General features: G+C 31.0%; 1 protein-coding gene across 2 annotated transcripts; it reads left to right on the top strand.

Moving 5' to 3' along the window:
* Positions 1-200: 200 nt before the first annotated feature.
* LOC115882286 (phenylalanine--tRNA ligase beta subunit) lies at positions 201-27,295 on the top strand. Of its 2 annotated transcripts, XM_030900252.1 has the most exons (13): positions 201-393; positions 448-503; positions 555-715; positions 779-990; positions 1,694-1,821; positions 1,873-2,052; positions 4,940-5,115; positions 5,174-5,341; positions 7,289-7,403; positions 10,512-10,725; positions 15,336-15,563; positions 24,499-24,660; positions 26,624-27,295. In XM_030900252.1, exons 1-13 carry the CDS (start codon positions 336-338, stop codon positions 26,773-26,775), a joined length of 2,010 nt encoding a protein of 669 aa, XP_030756112.1. In that variant the 5' UTR covers positions 201-335; the 3' UTR covers positions 26,776-27,295. The 2 variants fall into 2 exon arrangements, with proteins under 2 accessions (XP_030756112.1, XP_030756113.1); XM_030900253.1 differs by lacking the exon at positions 15,336-15,563 and having other exon boundaries at positions 204-393.
* Positions 27,296-27,441: the final 146 nt, after the last annotated feature.

Raw genomic sequence — 27,441 nt, 5'->3', positions numbered from 1 at the left:
GTTACTGTGTTACGTAAAATTTGTATCTAGTTCATTGAAATGAAGGAATTCACTAAATGAAATCTACTAATTCGATTCACTAAAAAGAATCGTAATGCCCATCACTACTCCCTAGAACTAGAGACTTTATAATATTCAATATTCAAATGTGAAGTTGGCAACCATATCAAAATACCAAATGTCAACGGGGGTCACGGCCGGCGCGCTACCTGTCGGTGAATCAGTAAAAGAAAAAAAAAAGTTTCAGAAGTAATGTGGTTTTAATTTCTTTTTTCAATTTTATTCCAATAACAGTATTTAAATAGTTAATTTTCCGGATTAATAAATTATTTAAGATGCCTACGATAGCCGTAAAAAGAGATCTCCTCTTTCGATATTTAGAAAAAACCTACAGTAAGTTGTTTTTATCTTTTAGGTTAGACTTTTAAATTCCGTTTGGTTTTTTAGCCGATGAAGAGTTTCAGAAAGTATGCTTTGAATTCGGCCTGGAATTAGACGATATCGTACGTATCTAACGCTAATTTAATTCATACTATAGAGATTTTTTCTTTCAGACCACCGAGAGACAAATGATCGCCAGAGAACAAGGCGACGAATCGAGATCAGTCGAGGGGGCCTCGGAAGAGATAATTTATAGAATAGATATACCAGCAAACAGGTACGATCTACTTTGCATAGAAGGACTGGTATTAGGCATTAAAATCTTCCAGGGAAGGTATGTTTTCTCCGTGAATTTGAATGCACGGCATCAGCAAGTTAATTTTGTTATTTCCTTTAGTTTGAATGCTCCAGTTTTTCGGACAGTGAGTTCCGGAATAAACGTTCCCTTAAAAATAAATGTCGATCCTTCTGTGGCTAATGTTAGACCTTATATAGTTGGTGCTATTCTTAGGAACATTACTTTCACGTGCGATTCTTATATGAGCTTTATCGATTTACAAGATAAGTTGCATCAAAATATCTGTCGAAAAAGGAGTTTGGTAGCCATAGGTCTGTATATAATTACCCAGGGAATATTTGTGGACATTCAGGATGATGTGTTGGAACGTTCCCTTATAAGAGCATGTATGAGCACTAACGAGCATATTTAAGCACAAACAAGATTCTTTACTTTTGAATTTAAATAACAAATCTTTTTACAAAAATAGTATTTTCACTAATAGTTATTACAGTTGAGGGTTGGAACCTTTGGTGTTACACAGCAAAATAAAACACTAAATCACCACAATACACCAAAACACTTTTACTTTTACACTGGACGCGCGTTTCGCTAACCATGTTAGCATCATCAGCAGATGATTATTTAGTTGGATGATTATAAACTAGTTTATAATCATCTGCTGATGATGCTAACATGGTCAGCGAAACGCGCGTCCAGTGTAAAAGTGTTTTGGTGTATTGTGGTGATTTAGGGTTTTATTGTATATTTGTTCTCAATTTTTTCATATTTGTGTTCTGAATGTTCTTGAAATTTTCATTTTCCTTGAAAATAATAAGAAAATAAAAGAAAATTCAGATTAAAACTTGGAAAAGTAACTGATTATATTCCAATCTATGTTCTTTTTTCAATTATTTTTGCTCAAATCTGCTTGTCTAGTCTTGTTCGTCCTAGGGGAACGCTCTCCAAAAATAAATTCATGAGCACTTTACAATAGCCTTGATCATTTTGAGTAATTTTGGAAAAATATTATAGGAACTCATGATTACGATACTATTCAAGGGCCATTTACTTACGAGGCTAAGGCACCACAAGATATTAAATTTGTTCCTTTAAATGAGGCTCAGGAATATACAGCTGAAGGATTAATGACCTTATATGCAGTAAGTTATAAGAAAACGTTTGCTGGTGTTTTGTTTACAACTTTGTTTTAGAATCACGCACAATTAAAGCAGTATTTACCAATAATTAAGGATCAAGCTTTATATCCTGTGATCACAGACTTCAATGGAGTAGTATTGTCGTTACCTCCTATAATTAACTCTGATAATTCAAAAATAACTTTAAATACTAAAAATGTTTTTATAGAATGTACTGCTACAGATTTAACAAAGGTACGCATTTGATATATAGGGTGATTCACGGCGATGGCACGTTAAACGTTTATGGAGAACCGGAGATAGATTTTTGTTTGAAAATTTTTACGTAAAGGCACCTGTTCCATCTATCTAAAATATTTTCTTATAGCATCTTTCTTATTTTAAATGGAACACCCTGTATATTATTACATTTTTGAAAACTACTTTGATATCTCATAGTTTTTCTATTATACTAACCTATATCTATCTCTAATAGTTTTTGAGGTAAAAAATAAAACATGCGTAAAATTGACAAAAACATGATCGTGAATAACTATTGGTAAAATTATGAACTGAACATTTTTAAAGTTGATATTTGGGTTATAAGTTAACGTAAATCGTTATATTCGATCTATCTAAATTAACTGATTGGATATTACACAGTGCGTGAGCAAAAATATTATTTATATCCGTTTGTTATCAAATTGCTCAAACCTTTGTTATTTTAAATTCAACCCTATGTATATTATTTAAAAAAACAAAACACTAAAAAATTGTTTTTAAACGACATATATCATGTTCCTATACCTAAACATGGTTTCTTAACTACAGCTATTTAAAAATTGGAAATTCTATTAATTTCATTTCAAGAATTTTGTTACCATGATAATTTCAGAAATTTAGCAAGTCTGATCAGTCCATAAGCGTCTAACGTACCATGGCTGTGAATCACCCTGTAGTCCATCAAAAAAAATATATTATACATAAAAAAATCAAACAAGACAAATCGAAAATAGTTAAAATATTTTGTGTATTTATAAAAATTGGCACATGTACAGGGTGGCGCCTCTCATACGCCGCGGAAGCTCCAAGGAGAACGGTAGTTTATATCGAAATTAAATTTTGGCAGCATATGTAGATTAACTGAAAGCATTTTTTAAAAATATTTAGAATTATACAGTGTGTCCCCCAAAAAAGTTACACATCAAAGTTGTGTTTTTTCTAATGGAACACCCTCTATATTAATTAATTTTCGGATTCTAGGAATGAAATAAGGGTGAGTTTTACTAAAGAAGCATATACCTAAAATTTAAGGATTTTGACATATTTCACATTTTGTGAAAATGAAGAGTAAATTTTAAATTTCGATAACAGCTACCTAAATTTTAGTTGCCCTTTTATTGCCTGATATTTAATTACAGTAGCCATTGTATGTTAAACCAATTGAAATTTGACCCGAAAAGTTATACAGGGTGAGACAAAATTAATATGGAACATTAGTCACTTTTAAAAGCAAGTTACTCCTATATTTTAAATGGAACACTCAGTATATTTTCCGCTGTTCTATGGGGAATTTATATATCTTCAAAATATTATTAAGGTTGCCTACCCCTCAGACAAATATTTTTCTAGATATTTTAATTTTTATGATTTTGCGTCAGTAAATCTTAATTATTTGAAAAAATCTAGGGTATACCTTTTGTTAATTTAACAAAAATTAAAGATTCTAGAGTAAAATACTCAACGGCAATAAAAATATACACGTTTAAAACATATTTTAATTATTACAGAATTAAAACTAGATATAAATCTATAATTATGTGACAAAAATTAGCTAGATTAGATCATATGCTGAAAATGCTTTTTTTTTCTGTTAACTGCATAAAATGATTGTTTTTTAAAAAGGATCTTTTTATTTTAAAAGGCATATGTGGAGTTCTACCTTGAAAAACAGCTACAATAATTTCTCTGATGTTGTCGACAATAGTTGGTCAAGTTTTGTAAACACTGTCTATAACATATCCTCATAAAAAAAAACCCAGACTAGATAAAATCAGGAGCATTTAAGTATTCTATTAATTTGTGAATGCACACTGCATTCACCAACTAATAGAATCATATCAATTCTCTCTGATGTAGGATAAGTTTGCATTTTCGGGAAATTTCTGACAATTTTTTTTGTTTTCACTGACACAAAATGATAATTAGTTAAAATAAAAATAAAAACACTAAATCACCACAATACACCAAAACACTTTTACTTTTACACTGGACGCGCGTTTCGCTAACCATGTTAGCATCATCAGCAGATGATCAAGGGATAACTCTATCAAACGGTATTGAAAAATATTTTGTTGTATCTTTTGTAGGCAACCTTAATAGTATTTTGAAGAGACATGAATTCCCCATTGAATATCGGAATAATATACTGGGTGTTCCGTTTAAAATAAAAGAGTAACATGCTTTTAAAGGTGTCCAATGTTCAATATTAATTTTCTCACCCTGTATAACTTTTTGGATCAAGTTTTAATTTTATTTAAAGTGCAATAGTTAATTTAACTACATATTAGGGTAAATTCCAATTTAGGTAGCTTTTATTGTAATTTAAAAATTGTTCTTTATTTCTAGAAAATGTTAATTATGTCAAAAACTTTTTTCTCAACTCACCTTTATTTTTCTCCCAGAATCCGAAAATCAATTAATATATAGGGTGTTCCATTATAAAAAACACAACTTTGATATGTAACTTTTTTTGGGGACACCCTGTTGAACTCTCTATATTTTTAAAAAGTGCTCTGAATTAACCTACATATGCTCACAAAATTTCATTTCCATACAAACTATCGTTCTCCTTGGAGCCTCCGCGGCGTATGAGAGGCGCCACCCTGTATGTGAAAATTGAATTCTAAACAACATTCCTCTTGACGTATTATATTTAATCATGTACCTGAAGCATTTTAAAAACTTTTTAGTCTACACTATAGCTGAGATAGATGTCTGCCATTCTAATAATTGAGAAATATGTATTTTTTTCTTTTGCTTTGTTGAATATTGTCTGTCAAAATAGTAGATATATTCTCTTGCTGGATAGACTTTAGTTATTTATGCAACAATATTCTAATTGATTACTTCGAAAATTTAGGCAAAAATTGTACTGGATACTATAGTATGTATGTTCAGTGGATATTGCTCAGACAAATATTCAGCTGAAAATGTAGAGGTTTGTTATCCAGACCAAAGAGCTTTACTATATCCGGAATTGGCGTACAGAAAAAAGAAAGTATCTGCGAAAAGAGCAAACGGAGTTGTTGGCATAAAGTATGAAAACCGATATTTATTTTTCGAAAATATATTAATTTATTTACCTCGTCTTTAGAGAATCTGAAGAGAATATCATTGCATTACTGTCAAAAATGTCTTTAACATGTGAAACTAAAGAAGGAGCTATTGAGGTTACAATACCACCAACGAGACATGATATTTTACATGTTTGTGATATTTATGAAGATGTAGCAATTTCTTATGGATACAACAAGATTAAGAAGTAGGTAGTGGGCATGAAAAAATTAAAATATACACAGACACTTGACTTTATTCAAAAATGTTCATTGTTTTGAGTTGCCTATACCAGAGTAAGTAAACCGACGAGTAGCGACAGCCCCGTTTTCAGTTTTCTTTGCGGCTGCGCGAAATAAGTAGGTTATCTGTGATATGAAAACGCGAAGTTGCCACTGTTGCCATTTATCAAATATCTCTATATACTTTATTTCAAGTATATCTCAGGCAACGAGTCGTTTTTTTAATTATTTATTAGCTGTAAGATATTTTATACATTCAAATTTAGAAATAAGGATAAAACAAAACAAAAAAAAAATATGTATAAAACTTTATATTTAATTCCACTTCAAATTATGAGCAGTGTATACCATGTTTATAGGACCACTTCATAAGTTGAGCAGTTAAATACGTAGTCTATCTGTCAAACACGCCAAAAGAGAGAGAAAGAAAATTTGGTCCCACCACATCAAAAGAGCCGACGGTTTCTGTCTCTACTCGGCGATTTACTTACTCTGCCTATACTTAAATTCAAAGTTAATATTACAGTTGCACATTACTAAAATGCTATTTCCTAAAGGCATATGAATGCATATGAATAATTAACAGATCATAAAAGTCTCAGAATACCTTAGCTTGAAGTGACCAGAGGCCAGTAGAATTCATATCTCTTTAAAATACTGTTAAAGTTGTGTTAAGCCCTTAGGCAAAGATTTTCTTAGATATTTTAATTTTTATGATTTTGCCTCAGTAGATCTTTATTATTTAATAAAATCTAGGTGGCTATGATATACCTTTTGTTAATTTAACAAAAATTTAAGGATTTAGAGTTTAGAGTAAAATATTTGACAGTAATAAAAAGATACAGGGTTAAAACATATTTTAATTATTACTGAATTAAAACTAGATATTAACGTATAATTATGTGACAAAAATTAGTTAGATTAAATCAAATGTTCAAATTGCTTCGTTTTCTATTCACTGCTTGCTTAAAATGTCAAAAGTCATTTCAATAGATCGTTTCATGTTAAGATGCATATGTATGTGGAGTTATAGTTCTAAAAGCAGATACAATCCTTTCTATCATGTTTTCGACAGTAGTTGGTTGAGTTTTGTAAACACTGTCTTTAATATATCCCAGTAAAGGAAGTCCAGATTGGACAAATCAAGAGCATTTAAGCATTCTATTAATTGGTGAATGCACACTGCCAGTCACCAATTATTAGAATCATATCAATTCTCTCTGATGTAGGATAAGTTTTTTTGTCTTAATTGAGACAGTTGTTAATGATACCTAGTTGTTAAAGCTGAACTAATTTGATAGCTACATATGTTGAAGTAACGTCGGGTATGTCACAGCCACCTAGATTTTTTCAAATAATAAAGATCTACTCACACAAAATCACAAAAATGAAAATATGTAGGAAAATTTTTGTTTGAAAGATAGGCAACCTTGACAGTTTTTTGAAAAGACATGAATTTCCCATTGAATAACGGAATAATGTACTAGATGTTCCATGTAAAATAAAAGAGTAACTTGTCTTGTTCAATATTCATTTTGTGTCACCATGTACAACTTTTTGAATTAACTTTTAATTTAATTTAACAGACAATAGTTAAATTAACTACATATTAGGCTATACCTGGGAAATTTCAATGTAGGTAGTTTTTATTGAAATTTAAAAATTATTCTTCATTTTTAGAAAATGTTAAATTTGTCAAAAACCTTACATTTTGGGCATATACTTCTCTAATGAAACTCACCTTTATTTTTCTCCTAGAACCTGAAAATCAATTAATTCTTAGGGTGTTTCATTACAAAAAACGCAACTTTGAGGTGTAACCTTTTTTGGAGACACCCTGGAGATCTATATATTTTTATAAAACTGGATTTTCTATTTAAAATATTTAGTATTTATTATGTTCAATTTAATAGAACTTTACCAAAAACTAACACCATTGGGGAACAGTTACCTATCAATAAGCTATCCGATCTTCTAAGATATTCTATAGCAGAAGCTGGATTTACAGAAGCACTCACCTTCACACTGGTAAAAACCACGACTCCAGGATAAAGCTTGATTTTCGTGCGTCCATTATCCGTCGATACGATGGTCCAACGGCGCTATTCGCTCGAAACCATATATTTTTTACTCCAGCCCGTCAACGGCGAAAGATCGTATGATAACCGACGTTTTGATACTTTTTTGACAAGCTTAATCTAATCTTAACAAAAATATAATAGTACAAGAGCTAGCAACGTCGGGAAAACGAGAATTTTAAGAAACCTGGTTATATCTTTGAATAAGAAGACTAAGGAAGGAGCATATCAAAAATCTTAGGTCCACCGTGATGGGACTCAAATATGGCCGACTTAAAATTCCAGTTTATCAGTGCCGTTCTAATTTTATTTAAAAAATGTAAAACTATGATGTAGGGTAGACGTGGGGTAGACTCAATAATTTTCTTTTTATTTTACGTTGTGAATAAATGTTGGTAGTTATTAAAATTGTTATAAAAACATATTATTATAATAAAAATATATAAGTTTTAATAATTTTTATTAACGCAAACATCCGATAGGCTACTGAATCAGGTAAGTCAAATTGACGTATCTAAATTCTTTGACATCTAATCTTTGACAAGTAGTAAATGAAAGCAAAAATGCAAGAAAAAATATATAATTAGTTAATTAAAGCGAATTTCATAAATGATCGGTTTACTACACGTATGTATATTATATAGTCACTTACTAGCGAAAAGTTGTTCCATTATTTCACTCGATTTTTGCCGAGAACTACCGCACGCTACACAACCAACTATTTTAGAGTATTTTTCGATAAATCGCGATACTGTCACTGTTAATTTAAGTTCTGCCACAATTTCCATCTAGATTTACTACCTTTATACAACTATCAGTAGTAGAATAAATAATAAATAACATAAAATAAGCTCCGTAAAGACTGACAAATCCACAAAATTTCAAATCAAATTCAAATGTGTCAAATGAATCGTCAAACAGAACTGTCAAGGATCCCCACCCTAGAGTCCTTTTTCCGCCCACCATGCATGAATACATGGATAGCATTATGCTCCTTCCTTAGTCTTCTTATTCAAAGGGCTATATTAATATATCTTTTGCTATGCTCTCCTGATTAAAGTGCGGGCCGTCTGGCTGCCGGTAGACTACTGCGCATCACATCTATACAGGGTATTCCATTTTCGTGTGTTTTATGGGATTTCTCGTTTATGAATAGAGATACAATGATGCGATTTTCACATTACTTTGCTACTTTTTTATGAAACTAAATATGCTACACATAGGTTTGTCCTAGCCTCCTTAGTTCCTGAAATACAGGGCGAATTTGTGATGCGCTGTGATGAACAGATGTTCAATACAGATATGATGCGCAGTAGTGAACCCAACGTCTACCGGCAGCCAGACGGTCCGCACACTGTTCAGGAGAGCATAGCAAAAGATATATTAAAGAACCAGCTTTCTTAAAATTCTCTCTCGAAAACGTTGCTAGCTCTTAGACTATAAGTAAAACACCGAAATTTTGTTATGGAAATGAAAATATAAAATGGTACCAATCACAAGCAAATCGTATATCCGATGAACGGAGGCATGAAAAGTAGTGATGGGAAAAACCGATTAATTTCAATAATCGAGTACTCGAGTATCAAGCGATTGCAATAACCGAGTGATCACTCGAGCGATATATCACTCGTATTTAAAAATACAGTTTTTACCCGTCGCATGTTATAAGTACTCGTTAACGCCAAGCGCCAAGCAGTAAGTTGCGTGCGCAGGGCACATATTCTTTCGGTGATGAACGGCAAGTAGTAAGCAGCGAGCGATTCGCTTGATTTAGTAATTTTAATTTATTTCGAAGCATTGCCGATGTAGGTCGTAAAATTTTGTCCCTCAGATACGCAACGGATAAATATACCGGGTGCGTCTCAAAAGTGGCTCACCCCTATAACTTTTTAATTTTACCAGATGAAACAACGAGATTTGGTATGTTAGTATATGACATAAATTAGGATTGGTTGACATATTCAATTGTTTTCGGTCACTTTCGGTTTCACCGGAAATGACTACAACTTATGATTTTTAAATGGCACCCTCGGTATTTTTTTACTTTATTCGGTAGAAAATGACACTCTGAATAGAATGACATATCACATGTCAACTTTTGACATTTTCGCATATGGTTTATTTGAAATTGTAACATGCGGTTCATAACGATAATTTGACTCGAAGTGTGTGGTATCAAATTATTCGTAAAAAAAATTCTTTTTCAAAATATGCTAATGAGCCACCCTCGTTCCATTTAAAAAAAAATCAGATATGATCAAAAATACGATTTGGGCATCTTTTAACCGGCCAGGGCAACTCACTGAAAACATTAGACGATGAAATCTATTTTTCCAAGGCTCTTTGATTAAAAATTAGTGTTTTTAACACAGACATGGCACTCTAGATTGAGATTTAAAATACAATTTGTTTTTGAGCGAATATGTTAAAAGTTGACATATGATACGTCATTCTATTTAGAATGTCATTTTCTATCGAATAAAGTAAAAAAATACCGAGGGTGCCATTTAAAAATCGAAAATTGTAGTCATTTCCGGTGAAACAGGAAGTGACAGAAAACAATTGAATACGTCAATCAGTCCAAATTTATGTCATATACTAGCATACCAAATCTCAGTTTTTTATCTAAAAAAAAAGTTATAGGGATGAGCCACTTTTGAGACGCACCCGGTATATACGGCGTCGTATAAATTTGCTACCTGCAATGTATGTAGAAAATTCGCTCGGCTTTTTATCGAGTATGTCACATTAAAATCGGATTTCAATTTATTTCATTCTAGGATCGCTTGCGTTCGTCGCTTGGTACTCTTCACTTGCATCGCTCGTTCATAATCGAGCGATGTCGGTTATCTCAATAATCGAGTACTCGAGCGAATTTTCGCTCGAGTTATCCCATCACTAATGAAAAGGCAATAAATTTAAATACTGCGTAATTTTCTAACCAATCGAAGTCTTTAAATTCAGCCAATAAAATTAATATCGTATCGTCGGATAACGGATGCGTGTCAATCAAGCTTAACTCGTTCCATTTCTATTACAATCTAAATGGATATTTTAGTGCTCTAAAAGTGACATATCGACAAAGTTGGGCGTGAAAACGATAAACGACGTTCCAGCCGTTCACATTTCTTTACCGAAAACTCTGGAATTTGAAGTGTGTCGCACCACATTGTTGCCAGGTATCTTAAAAACGGTTTCGGCCAATAGGAAAATGCCGCTACCAATTAAACTGTTTGAAATATCAGATGTCGTCATTAAGGAAGCTCGTACAGGTATGGATATTTTTTATTGTTTATTTTATATTGTCTGTTTTACACAATTTTATTTGTTATAACGTGTCAAAGCGTACTTGGACCAAGTCAACCGGATGCTATAGTCTATAAAATGAATAACTTTGAATTTTGACCGTTATTTTTTACCAACATGGCAAATATAAAATCCCTCTGTCAAAAAAGTTACTGATATTCTTTAAATTGAGTGCCTGAACGAATCAGATAGGTAACTCTTTTTACTTTCGTATAATAGAAAAGGAAAATAATAAAACAAGTGACAGTTCTTACGAGTGACAGTTCTTACCTCTTCTTGCAAAAATCAACATAATTGTCAAAAGTAAAATGTCATCAGCTTTTGACATTTCTAAATATCAGACCAATGCCGTCTCTAATAGAACAGCCACTGTGCGAGATTTATGACGTCACGCTAGTTAGATACTACGGATTAATAAATATGTTGTAAAATACATGGAAAACATAATAATTCCTCGTATTTTTGGTTTGTATTTTAAAAATGATATAGTTTACATGAAATATACATAATATACAGTTAATAAATACAATATATATATATACCTATTTATAGTAATAAATACTTTGGCAAATAAACTATGAACCATACAAATGTAGCAAATGTTTTGCAATATACAAATAATGAATAAGGTACATAAGATAATGGGTAAAATGTAAAATATATTTTAAATTTTGGGGTTTGAAAATCGATCTAATTTAACAAAAAACATTCAATATCTACTAATAGTGATGTATTATTATTTGCATTCACAAAATGTATATGTATATTTTGCAAGTATCAATGTTCGAAATATTATATTTGCAAATAATACACAATATCATAGAAAAAAAGGCGTCAGCGATGGCTATGAAATAAAAATTGCTGTGATTTAGGTTCGGGAAAAACTCTGATTAAGTTTTAATTTAAAACTCTTTTAAACTCTGATTAAGTTATTAATTCATTTGTTTTTCATCATTTTTTTGGTTTAAAAAAACGTGGGTTAAAATTATTCTAAAATTTTTTATTTTCTTGGGATTTAGGTTCGGGAAAAACTCTGATTAAGTTTTCATTGTTTTCAAAATATTCACACCACACACCACATAATGTTTACTGTAATTAATAAACTAATATAAACTTGTCAAAAGATGACCACGTATTTTTTAAAAGTATTATTCACACTAAAACTATCTACATTGACTATGGAGTACGATTTCAGTCATAGTAAGTAGTAGACATTGAGTGTTGTTTGTTAAATTAGATCGATTTTCAAACCCTAAAATTTAAAATATATTTTACATTTTACCCACTATCTTATGTACCTATTCATTATTTGTATATTGTAAAACATTTGCTGCATTTGTATGGTTCATAGTTTATTTACGAAAGTATTTATTACTATAAATAGGTATATTATTAACTGTATATTATGTATATTTCATGTAAACTATATCATTTTTAAAATACAAACAAAAATACGAGGAATTATTATGTTTTCCATGTATTCTACAACATATTTATTAATCCGTAGTATCTAACTAGCGTGACGTCATAAATCTCGCTCCGAGGCTGTTCTATTAGAGACGGCATTGCGTCAGCATGGCCGCAAGTTGCTAACCTCGTAAAATTAACACTAGAAAAACCAGCGAGAACTGTCAAATTCAAAGTTATTCGTTTCACAGACTATACCTATATGTCGCAGGCGTATCGAATAACTCGGCATTTTGCAAAAAGACTAGGCATATTATAAAACGCCGGCGTTTCTAACAAAAGAAGGATATTTTACAAAGAGCCTATTTGTTTTCAGTCGTTTTGCAAATTGCCTAATAAAGACTAGTCAGATTGCACAAAACATTTTACGTGTGATGAACTAACCTAAATTTATCCAAGGACATTTCTTGTACTTCTCTTTCAAAATTTGGAAATAATGGCATAAAAAGTGATAATTCTGTTAAATAGAGTATGGTTGAGGATGATTATTATAAAGATCTAAATTCATTTTATTCTAAAAGTAAGCAAAGGTCCACAAAGAAGCAGCCCTGTACACAGAATCGAATTACAGAGTATAATAATTAAATGAGATATCAATATATCGTTTTGTACCAAGTACACAGTCGCGGAGGGGACCCGAGGCGAGTGTGTACTTGGGGCTCTCGTCTTGCCCCGGTGGCTCTCGCCTCGTCTTGGGAGCGCTCGGTCTAGAGGCGGTCTCCAGCACGAGTCAAAGGAGACGAGAGCCACAGAGAAACTAAATAAAAGAGAGACACAATAGATTTTATATTTATCTATGGCGAAAGCGTTAAGTAGGAGGTCCCGCGAAAATATACACGGTGCTCTCGGGAGATCGGCATTTCTTAGTTCGTCTTCTCAACTGCCGTTGAGTTGACGCCTATTTTCGGTATTTAATTTGTTAAAATATAAATATATAATTAATACAGTGGATAAACGATTTTAGTCAAAGTACCGAAGAGAACTGTAGAAAAAAAAAGATTCTTTAATGGTCACTTTCCGGGCCGTATATGACTGCCAACTTAATATAAACATTCATTAGTTTCTATAAGTATCTACGTTTATTTTAATAATTGAGAGAAGCGATCAAACAAAACGAATCCATTTTGAGATATTAGCAAAAAACATGTCGTTATTGGTATAAACGTGTCGTTATTGCGTCTTATTAAACAAACAAAATTATAATGTACATGAAAGACATTATGATACAGACTTTCTAGACACTGTTTTCGCTTTTTTGTCATTATTAACATAAGAATTATTACTCTAATTACAAAATTATTGATTAATCTCTTTTATCCTCAGTTAAAAATAAAGATTTATTTTTTATAATGTAAAATAGTTTGTTTTAATATTATTAGGTAAAATAGCAATTATTTCAGCGTGTTTATTAGATGATATTAAAAAATATGTGTTAATTGCCATACGAATTCAATGGGATTTAATACTTGCCAGACGCGAATAAAGATTTTAAATGAGCGCGATAAGAAAGTCTTATGAGTATCTATAAGCGCGAGAAAGATAGTTTATTGAGACCCGGTCGGCAGCCGATGTGGCTGACGTAACAGCATTTTGGAGTCGTAAAAACTTAAAAAAAACTAACTAATATTGGATAAATAAAAAGAAACATTTTTTTAGTAAAAATGTATGATTGAAATCCTTTCAGTAAGAAGACTTTTTAATTTAAGTATTTTGTATCTGAAAGAATAAAAAGACGAATAATTATTTAAAAATTAGCATAATATAAAATATATTTTTTCAAACGTCAGGAAAGTATAATTATTATTATACTTTTGTGACATATTATATTATTATTAATTTTTGCGACCTGATTAACAATGTAAAAAAGTCATTTTAACGCCTAAGCATAAAAGTAAAGCACTTTTACTTACTTTTGAATCTATTTAGAAAGATTAACAACGGTACATTAATAAAATTCCAGAATACTTATTTTTTTAGCACTGTACATGGTACCCTTTTGACGGGACTACGTTTTCTCGTAAAACCACTTCTTTAAATTTTAAACCATGTTGTTGGCGCACTTTTAAAAATTCTTTGCATTTTTGTAGTCTGCCTTCATCCAAAACAATAACTTTGTCACTAGTAACTTTTTTACAAACTACACAACTTAAATGTTTTTATCCATTGTGATTTAGTAGTTAGTAGCGAAATTAGTAGTTACTAAAATATTTATTTGCAGTAATTATTCTAAACTATTTACACTATGCACATCAATATTTAATTTATAAATACATATTTGTACATGGTAACTTAATTCCATCAGAATAATCTCTGAATTAAAAGCCTGCAAATAATTGAAATGAAACCGAAAAAAAATTGTTTTTATGAAAATTTCTCCAAAATACTATTACGTCAGCCGCATCGGCTGCCGACGGGTCTCAATAAACTATCTTTCTCGCGCTTATAGATACTCATAAGACTTTTTTGTCGCGCTCATTTAAAATCTTTTTTCGCGTCTGGCAAGTATTAAATCCCATTGAATTCGTCTGGCAATTAAGACATATTTTTTAATATCATCTAATAAACTCGCTGTAAAAATTTTAGAATGCCTAAAGTATGTTTTCCAGGTATAATAATTAAACATATTTGGAATGGTCTGGTTACACTTTAAACCCGAAAAAAAAGTCTGGCACACTTATTTCTAGGTTAAATAGATGCTAAAATTTAAGAATAAACAAATTTCAAGTTGCCTAAAGAATGTTTTTTGGATTTATTTTTTTGCAAATGTTATGGCTTGCGCAGTAGCGAAATACCCCCAACCCCCCAGCTAGACTTAGGATTCTGGGTTCACAAGTTATTAAACTTTATTTTTTTTGTTATTCTAACTTGCCTAAAATATGTTCTCTAAATACATATGTCGCCAGCTCTCCGGCTATGTCCTTCCAGCATTAGAAAACAAATAATTTCCTCTAAAATTACGCTGGGGAACGTTAAAAAAAATACAAACCACTAAAGTGACCATCAATTATGGCCACTTTACTTCCGTGGTTTGTATTTTAGTGCCCATAAGACAGAGATAAATATACAGGGTGTCCTAGAGATAAATACGTTAAGTTGTCCTTGTTTAAAGTACCCAGGATACGCATGGACGAAAAAACTGTCTCGCACAAGCCGTGGTTCACGGCGGAGCTTAACGAATTGTACCAATTGAAAGAGAAGGCCCTGCAAAAATACGCCGCCAGTTTTAAAACATCGGATGATCGTTGCGAATACCACAAAGCTGTGAAGGCTTTTCACACCGGCAAACAAGCCGCAAAGAAATCGTATCAGGAACTTTTGAGATCATATGAATATCGTAGTAAGCCATACTATAATTGGTCACTTTATTTCCGTGGTTTGTATTTTAATGCCAATAAGACAGAGATATATACAGGGTATATATGTACCCTGTATATATAATATACAGGGTGTCCCAGAAATAAGTGCAGGTATTTTAAGGGGTGGTAGATCCGGCCAAAAGAAACATTTTTATTTTATTTTTGAAATAAATTGTTAATAACCGAGTTATTTAACTTTGAAAATTTTAAAAAATAATGGCAGCATTTTGAGAGCCGCCTCCAGCAATCGATAGAAATCAGTCGCTAATTACCTCGAAATTACAATCAATATTATACATATACAGGGTGCTACAAATTCGAGGTACGAACATTGGTATTTCGGTAACCGTAATAGATACGAACATGCTTAAATTGGGGCAAAGTTGCGCTTTGTAATCTTCACCAAGATGCCATCAAAAAAGTTGTAAAAATTTCAAGGATTGCTGAGTTTTTTGGAAAAACCGGATTTTTTTGAAAACCAATTTTATCTTTTCCTGTCGTTACTTTTAAGAAAATCAAAAAACTAATTGCACATTTTCATAGCCACTTTATTAGGGCTATCTGATAGTATTTCTAGATTTTCAAATTAGCTGATAATTTGTGAGATACAGAGGCCAACTTAATTTGTTTAAATACGGACCTGCCTTTTTTATTTGAAGTTTTGAAAGAACTCGGTCTCCTGAGTACAATGATATGCCCCACTTGATACTTTTTTGTTTTAGGTACCTTAAGAATAACAAAACTATTTAATTACTATTTAAAATAATTTCCAGTCCGACTCTGTTTTTTTTTAAATTATTTAATCTGATTATATTCATTGCAACAATATGGATCAGCGCTAATTAACATTGAAGATTCAAATAAATAATACCCAGGTCAGCAATTTAAAAATATTATTTTTAATTTTTTTTTATTGTGAATTTGAAATCTCAGTGTACGATCTAATAATATGCATAATATTAATCGTAGTTATTATAAATAAATCAACTTTTACAAACTAGTTTCTAAAACTAGTAATGCTCTACATGTTCGAAAGGGTTACCACCGTCCCTAATGCTCAAATGTATTTTTCGTTCAATTTTATTTATAGCTCTTTGAACATATCTTCTTCTTATACTTCCGAATTCATTCTGTACTCTTTATTGTAAATATTGAAATGTATTGTCACTTGTTGTATTTTCACTTTTAAAAATGACGTCAAGTAATGCCTAACAATTTTATATTATTTTTTATTATTTTATTTTCGGTTTTCAATGTTTTACCCCACGTCATTGTTAAATTTGATAGCTTACCAATATTGTAACGATGAATAGATTAAATATCTAAAAAAACAGAGCCGGACTTGAAATTAGTTTAATTAAATTGTGTTCAAATGTCCGAAGCAAAAAAAAAATTAAGTGTGGCATATCATTGTACTTAGGAGACTGAGTTCTTTCAAAATCTGAAATAAAAAATGCAGGCCCGTATTTAAAAAAAATAAGTTGGTCTCTGTATCTCACAAAAACTTTTTTGATGGCATCTTGGTGAACATCCTAAAGCGCAACTTTGCCTCAACTTAACCATCTTCGTATCTCTTAGGGTTTCCGAGATACCGATGCTCGTACCTCGAATTTGTAGCACCCTGTATATACTATTATTACATATCAAAAGAAAAAAGTCAGTGGCGCACATGTTTTTTTTTGAAAAAATATTCCATTGATAACCCATATGCACGTCCCTGATGAATGTATCATTAATTGATCTTTTTTAACATTAAAATATATAGCACTTATAGTAACTTTTACCCTCAAAATTTCATTCGAAACGCTAAAAGTACTTGGAAGAAAATTATAATAAATCGAAAAAATATTAAAAATTTAACACCCTGTAGCCACGAAACAAAACAGAATCGGACCTATGTCGATGTGTTTTTTGAAACACCCTGTATAATTTAAATAACCTTTAATTAGAAATTCATTTTTCTCTTTTTACTACATTTAATTTTTCATTAAGCTGTCTCTATCACTGTCTGACACGTTAAAATCCAGACCATGGTTCTACGCTGACCCAATCTGTATAACTGTTTTCCTTTCAAATATTTTTTTAAATGATCCAATGGACCCCTTGCAAATATCGGGTTAAACTTAACTACACGCACCGGTTAAAATGTTCATGTATTAAAGTTCAATATACCAGACGTATAAATCAGGATCAGTTCCCGTATTCAATTGTTTTCGGTCACTTCCTGTTTCACCGGAAATGACTACAACTTTTGATTTTTAAATTACACCCTCGGTATTTTTCTACTTTATTTGATAAAAAATTACATTTTGAATAAAATGACATATCATATGTCAACTTCTGATATTTTCGCATATGGTTTATTTGAAATTGTACTTGAGACTAGCGATGGGAACTATCGAATGAATTAGACTATCGAATAGTTACTGAATGAATGATTTCAACTATCGAATGGTTTTATTCGAATAAAATCGTTCATTCATTTGTATACTAAAGCATATGTGACAACCTCGCCGTGCAACTAAATGGTTATCGTTGAGCCACGACTATCGAATGCTTTTGATAAATGAAATTTAGTATTCCTTTGATTTTTGTGTGCGTCAGTGCATTAGTTCTTCCAAATTTTTATAACTTCACCTTATAAATACTGTGCCAATTTTGGGTTTATTAAAATATTTAAAATACTAAAATAGTAGTTTTTTTTAATTGACGATTATGTGCGTGTGCAGGTGTCAAAATTTTTCCGAAAATTTGTGTGATTTTCCGTAGCCCGATCTTTCAATTATTTTATTTTATATGGTATATATGGTATATGGTCTATTTTTTAATGGGAAATTTTGAGAAGTAGCAATTTTTAAGAGAGATGAGATGAACTTAGAATTAATTTTAAAAATACATTTGTATTTTAGATGTTTAAATAATATGAATTAGTTGAACTTAATAATCATATTTAAGTAAATGGGGGGTTATCGAATTCAAACTATGGGGTGAGAAAATTAAATTGAAAGTTTTACACGTGCCAATTTAAAAAAAAAAGTTGACGATGTTTGTATTTTGTTTATGCTAATTCTCTTACGTGTAGTTTTTTGCGAAGAAATATTTTATTTATTTTTTAAAGTAAATGCCAGTAAAAGTAAATATTATTTTTAAATAGTAATATAAAGTACCTAATATAAATAATTTTGATTTCTAATTTTTTATTTATATTTTCCTTCCATTAAACTGCATGCTTAGAAAATTAATAAATGTTTATATTTCATGATTTTAAAGTTTGTTGTTAATATAACAAATTAGTTCTGTAATTATTATTATTTAATAAACCAACGTTGCCACACAAAATATTTAAAGACTATATTATTTTTAAATAGGATCTAATATAAATAATTTTGACATCTAATTTGTTGTTTATATTTAGCTACTACGTAAAAAAATGTTTATATTAAATTATTTTAAATTTTGTTGTTAATAGGTATAACAAATTATTACTGTTATTATTATTTTTATTAAACCAGTCTTTGCTTAAAAACATTAAAAATCATTTTCCTACATCCAAAATAACAAGTATTATTCCAGTGTAACAACAGAATATTAAAAAAAAAGGTGCAAAAAATATAGACATACTATCCCTAACTAACTAAAGCCAAATAATAATATTCTTTGCTAATATCAACTAATACCAATATATGGCAACAGCGCCCTTCATAATGTATTTTCTGTATAAATACCTTACTAACGTAAATACTAGCACCTCAATAAAAAAATAATGTGTCTTTATCTTTATATGACTCCGCAAAAAATCAAAGATGCCGGCTTCTTTCATAGCATTGCTACCGACCGCTGACCGTTAATATTTTATTATAATCGATCCTGACGAATAAATGAATTTCATAAATGAATGAATTTTATAAATGAATGGTTTTTGCTGTCGAATTACTAGAATACAATATTTCAAGGCAGATGACGCATCTATTCGATAATTTTTATTCGAATAGTTTTCAACGAATGTTTTTTTACTAGCTATCGAATTATTCGAATGAATTGCAACTATCGAATGTTTCGATAGTATTCATTCGATAATTCCCACTACTACTTGAGACCACTCCAAAGAAAATCATGTGTAATTTGAATGGAAAACAGCCGATTACAATATTTTTTGTCCGCCACTGGGAATGTTAGAATTATATGTTGGTGTAAAAATTATATGTTACTTCTTCGTCTTTGGATAGAGTACATTATTTATGTTATAGGTCTAGATAAGAGAGGCTAAACATAATTTAACTTTTGTTAGAATATTTTTTATTTTGGTTATTATTTTTTAGGTTACGTTTCTTTCTATTTTTGTTGGGTTTGTGGTCTTATGTAATCGGTCTTATGGTCTGAGATCTTATGTAACATTACATAAAATGATTTATGTAATGTTATATAATTATTTATGCAATGGAACATTACAGGCATAAAATAATAAATACATTTAATCTCGATTTTAATTTGTCTTATCATGTTTATATGTACTGGATAAATAAAATATCTTTTTAGGTTGACTTGAATAGTTTTTGACTTGAAAGTTTCAACAAGTCCAAATGAATTTGGAAATACTATATGTACTTATTTTTTTTGTACCCTAAAAAGTATTTTGGTTAATAACATTGCATTTTTATATTAACACTTTTACACACTTTTAGTTTTATTCTTATTTATTATGTTCCTTTCTAATATGAAATATATAGTTCAGTCATTGGGGATTTTTGCTTGGAAAAAAGTCCGGAAGTTTTGCAACTTTGCAGGTTTATTGGTTTTGGGGTCCCTAACTAAAATCCATAAAATGTACATTTCCAGACTTGTCGCCGGCGCCGCCATCTTGCCAAGATGGCGCCCAAAATTGGTATTTTGTGAATATCTCGAAAACTATGCGTTTTTCGCGAAAATGTGAGGAGAGCAAAATTAAAGAGAAATCAAAAAATTTCCTAGTTCTCGCTAAAGTCAACCGTTTAGGCACAAAGTCCCTGGAAATTTTACAATTTTGTGTAAAATTTGATATATTATGTATAGTCGATTTTCCGAAATGAAATGTCGATTAGGGTTCACTAAAACTAGTTCTAGTTTAGTTTCTTCAATTTTGTCATAAAACAGTGTTGGCTCATTAATTTATGAATAATTAATTTTAGTTATTGAAAATGTGTACTTGTTTCCACACCACCCAAGAGGTAAAGTATATAGCGCGTTTTTTTTAACGTGGTCTCCCCGGAGGCCTACTCCACTAGTTAAATTAAAAACTTTAAATTATCTGCACAAGTCCGACGGATCTGGCTCATTGATGTCAAAGTCGATCGTGTCTGCTGTGCTGGGCTCATCAGGGTGGCCTCTCAATACGTCCAACTCTTCATCTTCAGCCGCCAGAGGGATATCTACAGGCAAGTCCAACTCCTCTTCATCGGATTCGTCGAGTGACACTTCAGTGACGTTGTCACAGGATTTCCCATTGCAGTATGCACAAATCATTGAACATTTTAATCCTGCTTTTCTGCATCCGCAGGCTTTACCATAGTTGTTGGTTTTGCATTTACAGGATAAAAATGCCAACAGGGATTTTGGAGCTGGATTTTTCAACGTTGTGACTGGAGTAATGCCTGTTTTTGTTTTCTTCCAATCCCATTCTTCGGCATCTTTGGTACAACCAGACCAATGCTGAACCTGGTGGTAAGTTCGCAATAATGTAAGCACGACAACTAATTATTCATAAATTGATGAGCGAATTAATGATACGCCACTGTTTAATGACAAAATTGAAGAAACTAAACTAAAACTAGTTTTAGTGAACCCTAATCGACATTGGATTTCGGAAAATCGACTATACATAATATATCATATTTTACGCAAAATTGTAAAATTTCCAGGGATTTTGTGCCTAAACGGTTAACTTTAGCAAAAATTTACATAAAACCTTTTTCCTTCTTTAATTTTGCTCTCCTCAAATTTTCGCGAAAAACGCATAGTTTTCAAGATATTCGCAAAATACCGATTTTGGGCGCCATCTTAGCAAGATGGCGGCGCCGGCGGCATATCTGAAAATGTGCATTTTATGGATTTTAGTTAGGGACCCCAAAACCTATAAACCTGCAAAGTTTCAAAACTTCCGGACTTTTTTCGAAGCAGGCTCCTTTTTTGATCCCCAATGACTGAACTAATAGGGATTTCTATGATTAGATTGATTAGATGATATAGGGGAGTTCTTGAAAAAAATGAACTCTAAAGAGTTATCATTTTTTCTATAGACATAGAAATTTCTTTATAGAAATTTTAGTTGTATCTAAGTGTAAAAACCCATATATGTCATCTTAATATACTATAGTATAAAGAAAGGGCAAATAGTATGTAGGTATGTTAACTTTCAGGTGAATCAGCGGTAGAACAGATGCGATATTTCATTAAGAAATCTATCGATATAGACAAAACAGTACACCAGTGGTGGTTAAATGATTATAAACAATCTAAAGTATCCATGAAAGATGCAGAAATATCCGATAGGGACTTTTTTAGTAAAGTTATCAAAAGATCTCAAAATTCAGGGGAAATAATCATCTAAAGACTGTTCAGCCATCGTTCACCGTTACGTTATAATTATATGTCAAATATGAGTTTTACGGCGTGTCTGAGATCAGTTCATATTGTTTAGAGAATTTTAAGTACGTTCCTATATTATTGATTTAGCGAGTTCCGTTTTTTTCGGTATTTATTAATTTTTTGTTGAACTCTTCATCAGTTACGATCCCTTTAGTTCCAATCCTTTGGACTGTTGGAATTCCTATTTCTAAAGCATCAGCAACTCGCTATATTATTTAAAAGAGCTATCAATTTGTATTTTACATTGGTATATAACTACACCTTTGCATTGTACTGACTTCATATGCGGTGGTTCACGGGCAAGAGTGTTGTACCAGCGTCTCTTTCTCGAGAAAAATAATTTATAAGCTTAGCAACGAGCTCTTCTCCGTTTTGATTACATCTTTGAGGCATTTGTGCAATAAATAAATTGGAATTTTGTTTGACAGCAACAATCGATTTTTAATTTTGACCCCAAATCAAATGACAATGACAATTATTATTAAAAGGAGATTTTGACATTGGTCGATATCCGTCAATAAAATTATAATCCCACATTAAATGACAATGACAATTACTAAAATGAATATGCAGTAATTTACGAAATGCCGTAATGACGCCACCAATCTCTTTCATCTGGTTATCTAGCGATTGAGAGAGTTCTACAACATATTTCGTGACGTTGAACGATGGGTGAACATTCTATACATATCATTATTTTTTACAAATTTTATAATAATAAACAATAAAATTTGAGGTTGTATTAATAATATATATTGACTGCCGATTTAATATATGATTCGAAGCTCGTTACATTAAGGAAAAATGAACATTTTATATTAATAGCATAATAATTCTGCTTCAGGCGTAAAATTGTCATTTGTAATGGAATCTGTCTTGATCCATGGTACAAAGAATACAAGGTATGATATTGCGCAGGTTGGTCGCTACGTCACAGGTGATAACAGGCGCTATTGGTCAGCACGCTCCGCGCTCCAGTTCAAATCGTCAAGATATTGTTATAAACCTGTTGTTTTGATATACCGTCATTGAACTATCGCTAAGGGTTACGTTTCTTTCTATTTTTGTTGGGTTTGTGGTCTTATGTAATCGGTCTTATGGTCTGAGATCTTATGTAACATTACATAAAATGATTTATGTAATGTTATATAATTATTTATGCAATGGAACATTACAGGCATAAAATAATAAATACATTTAATCTCGATTTTAATTTGTCTTATCATGTTTATATGTACTGGATAAATAAAATATTTTTTTAGGTTGACTTGAATAGTTTTTGACTTGAAAGTTTCAACAAGTCCAAATGAATTTGGAAATACTATATGTACTTATTTTTTTTGTACCCTAAAAAGTATTTTGGTTAATAACATTGCATTTTTATATTAACACTTTTACACATTTTTAGTTTTATTCTTATTTATTATATTCCTTTCTAATATGAAATATATAGTTCTGTCATTGGGGATTTTTGCTTGGAAAAAAGTCCGGAAGTTTTGCAACTCTGCAGGTTTATTGGTTTTGGGGTCCCTAACTAAAATCCATAAAATGTACATTTCCAGACTTGCCGCCGGCGCCGCCATCTTGCCAAGATGGCGCCCAAAATTGGTATTTTGTGAATATCGCGAAAACTATGCGTTTTTCGCGAAAATGTGAGGAGAGCAAAATTAAAGAGAATTCAAAAAATTTCCTACCTCTCGCTAAAGTCAACCGTTTAGGCACAAAGTCCCTGGAAATTTTACAGTTTTGTGTAAAATTTGATATATTATGTATAGTCGATTTTCCGAAATGAAATGTCGATTAGGGTTCACTAAAACTAGTTTTAGTTTAGTTTCTTCAATTTTATCATAAAACAGTATTGGCATATCATAATTCGTTCATTAATTTATGAATAATTAATTTTAATTATTGAAAATGTGTACTTGTTTCCACACCACCCAAGAGGTAAAGTATATAGCGCGTTTTTTTTAACGTGGTCTCCCTGTTATTGTTTTTGTTTTGATGATTTATTATAATATTATTTAGAATATTCTTTTTCAAATTAATAATAACCATAATCAAACAGCATGAAAAATTAAAGCATGCTTTCCATTAATACTCAGTTAAGTTTATCCAACGAGGGGATACAAGGTAATTGTATTATCTTTTCATTCGTATTCCTATCATTTTTTGGTTGTCATCTGTCGAAATCTTCCCTGATTCATTGGATAGACTATAGCATGCTAATAGTTATGTCTTGGGTACACTTCAATTGGTGTTTCCAAAATAATTTTCTATTAATTATGTCCTTTTTAGAGGTGGGAGCTCGGAACGAGAGAAGAATTTGTGCAGTAAATTGCAACAAGAGTTCGGGATTCCAGATCGTGCATGGTCTTCTTGATAGAATCATGCTTCTTCTAGAGGTGCCATGGTCTCAAGACAGAACCGACACTGGTTATTACATAAAGGCAGCCGAAGGTAATCATTCATACCTGTTTTTTTATTAATTTCAACTCGTCAAATATAGACTGATACACAGGGTTGCGTAGGTAGAAAATTTTATATTTTCTAATGTATTTTCTACATTTTGTCTACATGTCCAGACGTAGAAAATTAGTTTTGTATATTGTAAGCCTTTTTTGAGTTTATACCAGGGGCGGCTCGTAGCAGTGGAAGATGGTGAGGCACATTAGAAGAGAATTTTTATTAGTATGTATATAAGGTGGCCATTAGTGCCATTAGTGCAGTTGAACATTAAAAAGAAGCTCTATATAAAAAAGTGCATATCCTAAAAAATATTTTCTTTAAAATTGCAATCGCATTACCATTTTTCTGTACAGAATTGGGTTCAGCATAAAATTCAGCATACATCACACTATTGATTTATTTGAAGCACGGGATTTATGCGGGATTTCCATAATAATTCATATTTGAAAAATTTCATTTTTTAAAAAGTGGTAAAAACCTGGAGTGAATGTAACTTATTGATATATTAATGCTTAAGTATGTATGTATATAGCGAGGTATGTAGGATAAAAGAAGAAATACGAGAAAAATTCACATTATTTTATACAGGGATTTTTTTATGGCGCCACCAACATTGCAATATTATAATGCTATATCTCAATTTTTTTAAATGCAATACACACTGTATATTATTTTTAGTATTTTAGATACCTACAGACTTAAAAAGCGCACATTTTTGTATTTAAAATATTTCTAAATTTTTAGCAGTTGCGGAAATAGCCTTAATTAAAAAATAAAATGTAAAGCGATAATAATAATAAAACGATATTAATAATCTAGATAATAACGTATTGCAGTAGAGTAATGTCAAATAAAATAATATTAGAAACATCCTAAAAAGTGACAGCGGCCGACTAGATTTTTTCCTAAAGAAATTACAGCAGCCGACTAGATTCTTTATCCAAAGATATTTTTTGTCCTGACATGTAATGCTTTACATTTTATTTTCTAATTTCAAATCGGTGAGTTTTATCAAAAAAACACAAGAGATAAAAAAGTTTCTAAACAATCTAAACTATCCAAATTAATTTTTTTGCATGTGTTTGATAAGATTTTTCTTTAAATTTCGTTAACAAGAATGATAGGGATAGTTTATTTCAACCCCTTCCACTCATTTTAAAAAAGTAAGAAAATTACCAGAAAGTGTGTTTTCATAACAGTAATGCTTCCATAAAATTTCATTAGTGTATCGCTTTTCGTTTTCAAGATAAAAAATAAAAACATTATTTTTCTGCCATCTTTGTAGCGCGATATCTCCCTAATGGTTGACTTTTGACCCAACGTTTATAAAGCCAAATACACTTTATTTTGAACAAGGAATCGACCCCTGAACGTTTTCGCATTTGTTTTGAAACACCCTGTATATTTACAGATAACAAAAAAATAACATCTAACTTAGTGAAAGTAAGAACTACAAACTACAATAATTATTATTATAATATAGTTTATCAAACCACAGACTTTCTATGGTAAAATTAAAAAAAAGAAACACCGAAAACTTTCAAAGAAAAAACATTTAGACTTTTTTGTACGGTCTTCAGATTAAACAGAAAAAGATATTCTAATAGTCTTCAGATCGATTACTGTCTCTTATATTCAGGGAGTAGTACCACATATATATAAATAAACCTCTAAAGTGAAATAAAGGCTTTAAATATACAAAATTAATTTTGTACCTGTTCTCAGATTTTATACATTTTCTACTTAATTTTCTACATTTTCTACGCACTTTTCTACATACACGTAGAAAATTAATTTTCTGCGCGTCGTTACCCAATCCTGATCACTGACCATCATCAAGTGTGAACTCTTGATAGCGGTCAGTGATACTTTGACCGAAACGTTGTGTAAGCAAAAATAAATAAGACAATGAAGTCCGAAATTCTTTTAGTTTTAACAGAAATTTTTGTTACAGATCCAGCGTATCTGACTGGGATGTGTGCTGATATTATTTATAATGGCGCTCGCATAGGCAAGATTGGAGTAATACATCCGACAGTTTTGGAGAAATTTGAAGTCACTAATCCATGCGCCGCTCTAGAATTCAATCTTGAACCGTTCCTTTAAGAAGGAACTTTTTTAAGTTTATATTGAGGCGAATTGCGATTACAAAATTCTAAATTTTGAAACTAATCTAATTGAAAAAGTTTTATGATCAAGCGTGACTTTAATATGATTGTTTGATTGATTGCATAACGTGGTAAACGTCAGATGCACTGGCACATAACCTAACCACCGTATAATCGAAAAAAAAACGGCGTCAGCGATGGCTATGAAATGAAGATCGCTGTGTCATTTTATATGTAAATTTATATGGGAAATGTCATCGATGTTCATTTCATAGCCATCGCTGATGCCGTTTTTATTCGATCGTGTGGTATAAACTATATTATTTTTAACTTATGAATTTATTTTTACATGCATTGGTGTTATTTGACATGCTTTAAGCTGAAAAATCAATTGGATATTTTTCGCAATTTGATTATTATATGAACTTATGACCTAGGATGGGCAAGAATAAAAATAATTTATTTAACTTTTTGAAATTTATATTTTATGTTGCTTTTATATAATAAAATTATTTATATAGGGGTTTAACGTTGTTTTTTTTTCTTGATTAAAGTTACACCTCATCTTCTTGTGGTTACTAAGTCTATCTAAGAATTAATAAATCAATTTAATATGATTAGTTTTATTAAAGTATCATTTAGAAAAGACGTACACATTTTCATA

This window comes from Sitophilus oryzae, unplaced genomic scaffold, assembly GCF_002938485.1.
Source record: "Sitophilus oryzae breed Bouriz unplaced genomic scaffold, Soryzae_2.0 scaffold_177_pilon_pilon, whole genome shotgun sequence".
NCBI classification, from domain to species: domain Eukaryota; kingdom Metazoa; phylum Arthropoda; class Insecta; order Coleoptera; family Curculionidae; genus Sitophilus; species Sitophilus oryzae.
The sequence above is the reverse complement of the archived record's forward strand: the minus strand, read 5'-3'. Positions and strand labels throughout refer to the sequence as shown.

Coding starts and splice junctions, on each gene's coding strand:
- LOC115882286 (XM_030900252.1), top strand. CDS start 336: ATGCCTACGATAGCCGTAAAAAGAGATCTCCTCTTTCGATATTTAGAA. Junction 504..554: donor GCCTGGAATTAGACGATATC/GTACGTATCTAA, acceptor TTTTTCTTTCAG/ACCACCGAGAGACAAATGAT. Junction 7,404..10,511: donor AAGCACTCACCTTCACACTG/GTAAAAACCACG, acceptor TGGATATTTTAG/TGCTCTAAAAGTGACATATC.